At 52.5% G+C, this 3,717-nt stretch overlaps 1 protein-coding gene across 1 annotated transcript in view; it reads right to left on the bottom strand.

Annotated features, from left to right (window-relative positions):
- Window positions 1–3,312, bottom strand: part of LOC103775264 (tyrosine-protein kinase SgK223) — a 21,277-nt gene extending 17,965 nt beyond the window's left edge. Inside the window, 4 exon segments of the mRNA XM_008942712.1 lie at window positions 1–3; window positions 5–1,153; window positions 1,205–1,672; window positions 3,028–3,312. The exon segment at window positions 1–3 is cut by the window's left edge and continues 164 nt beyond it. Of these exon segments, the coding sequence (XP_008940960.1) occupies window positions 1–3; window positions 5–1,153; window positions 1,205–1,672; window positions 3,028–3,312 (1,905 nt within the window).
- Window positions 3,313–3,717: the final 405 nt, after the last annotated feature.

The following is a 3,717-nucleotide window of genomic DNA, read 5'->3' as shown; positions in this document are numbered from 1 at the left end:
CGCTCCCATCCTCGCCTCCCGCTGCCCATGGGTAGGTCACGAGTTCCTGCTCCTCCTCCTGCTCCTCCTCCTCTTCTATCCGGCACTGCTTGGTCCATGTTGGGGTGTAGTATTTCTGCCTCCTGTCATAGGCCAAGCCTGCCAGTCCTCTGCCAGGCTCCTCCACAGACACCCCATTGACATGAGTGCACGGAGAAGGGGATGCTCCAAAGTCGCCCGTATCAGTATAGCTCCTTGGCAGCAGCTGAACACCAGCTCCATCCTGGCCACTGTCATCACCAAACCTTGCCACACGGGAGCTTGCTGGGGGCACACGGTTCCCCTCACTGACCGGCTGGCTGTTTTTGGACATCTTTGGAGGAATGGCTGGACTCTCAGTAACTGAGGTCTTTGCAGGAGCCGACAGATGAAATCTTGGGCTACTTTCACTTCCAGATGCTTGACAAATCTCTCCAGGCTCAACGGCAGGTAACGGGGTCCCAAAATCAGGGTGGGAAGTGGGGCTGATACACGGCCACTGAACTCCCACCGCCGAGTCAGGGCTGCTGAGGAATATTGTCTTGTGATCATCCTCAGTGTGTGCAGTCATTATAGTTATCTTTGCCGCCACCTGCCCAGCAGAGTCCTGGTACTCCTTCTCACCACCCACCGCCCAGCCACCATCCCTCCACCTCCCATCAGCTTGCTCCTTGCCAGTGCTGCGGGACAGCTTCTCTGCTCTTGCCTGCTCACTGAGAGCCTTCAGCTGTGCCTTCTTCCTCTTGGTGCTCTCAGCGTAGATGGGATCACCACAGGCTGGCAAGGTGAGGCGAGGGCGTTGCGGCTCCACCAGAGCCTGCTGAGGGCTGCTTGAACCCTCCGGCTGGGTGACAGAGGGCTCTCCAGGGAGAGACAAGTCCTGGTCCTCCTGGGATAAAGCAAAGGCCTTGCTGCCCACCATGCTCTCAGGGAGGGAAGCAGGCTCAGCACGGAGAGACAGCTTTTTCCTCTCTGAGCACAAGGCATAGGGCAGAGGATCACCCTGGTCTTTCGTGATGCAGAAGGCCAAGTTCACAGCTCTGTGCTCCTCTTCACTGAACTTGACCGCCCTGCCACTGGGCCTGGGAATCTCTGGAGCATCCCGTTGCTTCCACCCACAGGGAGCAGGGCTGTCCTTCTCACACCAAGCACCCTTCCCCTCCACACAACGCAGCTCCCACGAGACGGGGTGCTCTCTGCAGCAGTCCAGGATTGAACAGTACTCACCCCCTTCACTTTCAAAGCCAGAGGAGAGGTGACTGCAGTCGCCCTCTGAGGGGTGTGCTGCTCCTTCTCTGGCTTGGGAAGAAGGGCTTCTGCTGGAGTTCATGATGCTTCTGTCCCCCGTGGAAGATGGATTAGGGCAGGGGGCCCGATGTGGCAGGGCAAATTTGTCTTTGGCTCTGTCCTCCTGCTTGCCCACCTCACCCACAAGCACCAGGCTGTGGATTGAGACATTTCTCTCCACTCGACTCTCCAGGCTGCGCAGGCCCACCATGGAGTAGCTAGGAGGACAGCAAGACAAACAGTCGCTGGGTGGGTTGTGAAGGAAGGGCTTTCTCACACCACCTTTGCCAAAATTGTCGAGGCAGATCCGCTGCGCATCTCCCGATTTCAGAAGGAGCTGTTTGCCAGAAACCATGCCCCAGCTGACCTGCATGGGCCAAACAGACAAGTGCACTGTCAGGATGTGCATATGCAAAATGAAAGAGAAATTTTAAAAAAAAAAAATAATAAAATAAAAGAAGAAAGATAAAAGAGCCCAGCTCTGCAGAAAAGTCCTCTGGCATTTACCGTCTGTTTTGCTCTATGTTCACCCCACCAACAACTCCCACAAAGCTTTTCTACTTAAACTACACTTGTCCTGTTTCCTGGGCCGTTGGTAATCCCTGTGTTACCAACAATGGCAATGCAAAATACAGCATTCTCCTTTCTCTCTCCGTGGGTTCACTGCCAAAAACATGCCCAACCTGTCACCCTGCAGATGAATCACTGTACAATTAAGGTTTCAGAAAGGGAAGGAATATTGCACCTCTCTGCTTATTTTCATGTAATTTCACACAGACCCAGTCTACCACAGGTTATCCTGGGACATCAGCTTGGCTACACTCAGCAGTAGGGACTGGGGAGCAGGTGGGGAAATGTATCTGAGATCTCTTCATCTGAGGGAGATCTCTCCTGCTTGCCAAGGGAGGAGTGGGAGAAGCAGAGGGTAACACGTGCCTGTGAAGCAGCCCCTTCATCTCAGGGTGGCAGAACCCGCTCCCACAGCACGAAACTCAGCCTGGGGCCAAATCTGCATGCACAGATCAAACCCCACCGACCATGGCAGCCTTGCATGCCCTTTAGCCCTAGAAGAAAAGCAAGCAAGGGCAACGGGAGGCTAAGAAGAGAGCTGGCGAGCCCTGACTCTCCTCTAGGGCAAGGGTGTGAGATAGCAGCACACCTACGCCACGGGCAGGGCAACAGCAGCCCGTGCTTCACTCTGCACAGCTGGGACAGCGCTGGCATCAGCTGGTCAGGGAGAGGAGTGAGCCACCCATCTTGACTGCAACTGGAACCACCAGGGCTTGCCGGGTTGTAAGCAGGCAGCAGTGCTACAGCCAGAGAGCTTTACAGCCCTGGCAGAGGTTGGGAGCCCGAGGAACTGGGCTAGGAAAGCAAAGCACTTTCTTCCTCACCCACAAAGATCCAGTTAGTCCTGACTGCAACCAGACAGGACTTCTTTTTAGTATCTCTTCCCAGGAAAATAACTTTAACCCGCATCCTCATCTAAAATCTGGAAGTTCCTAAACAAACAATGTATTTTTAAGCTCCTTTGCACATGACTCGTGAGCAACAGCTCATTCAGCTTCAGCCAAAGATACTTTTAGAAGCCAACACATGGCTTAAAAGCCTGACTCAAGACCAGAAGGAAAAACAAAGGAAACCGTTTTAAACTGATATTCCTAGCACTCTGAAGCAGAGGTAAGTAACGGGAAGTCATGCTCTGACTGGATTAATCATTACCTGTGACAGATCTGCATTCATATTCACATCCGCCCACGCGTCAGAAACATCCGAGTTTATCATCGTTGGCTTCACAGCGATTGTTGGCTTGGAGAAGGGGGAAGTATTTACAACTTCGTCTTCCAAGGCAAGGCCTTCAGCCTTGGTCCTAACTCCATTCGGGAGCACGCCACAAGCTCCCAGGTCTGGAGGTGTCTGCAGCCGATGGGAACTCTTTGGGTTGAAGCAGTTTTTGCAGGAGCCGGGCTTCCAAACGTGTTCCACAAAGTCACTGCACCCAGACATCTTCAAATTCTCGCGGCTCAGACCGAGAGCCCTCTGCGTCTTCTGCACTGTCCTCTGCTGCTCATTTTGCATTTGCTCCCCAGGGCTGCTGTTAAAGATCACCTAGTTACCTGGAAAAGTACAACACTGATTAGTTTGGTTATCCCCCAAAATGGGAAAACTTTTAATAGGACAGGTGATCATTACACGTACTCTGCCTTCATCACAATGGCTTATTGTTTACGAGGCTTTTTTCACTGCTTAGCTAAAGCCCACACAATCACTTAAAAAGCCTCAACTTCTAAGCATAGCTCTGTAACAGAGAAGACATCAAGCAAGCAGCATTCCTGTGTGATTTAATTTCCTATTTAATGAGCACGTATAACCAGCCTCGTGCAAGGTTTAGATCAAGGGTGAAGGAAAGGG

The sequence above is a fragment of the Merops nubicus genome, unplaced genomic scaffold, assembly GCF_000691845.1.
Source record: "Merops nubicus isolate BGI_N331 unplaced genomic scaffold, ASM69184v1 scaffold18626, whole genome shotgun sequence".
Classification (NCBI taxonomy): Eukaryota; Metazoa; Chordata; class Aves; order Coraciiformes; family Meropidae; genus Merops; species Merops nubicus.
The sequence above is the reverse complement of the archived record's forward strand: the minus strand, read 5'-3'. Positions and strand labels throughout refer to the sequence as shown.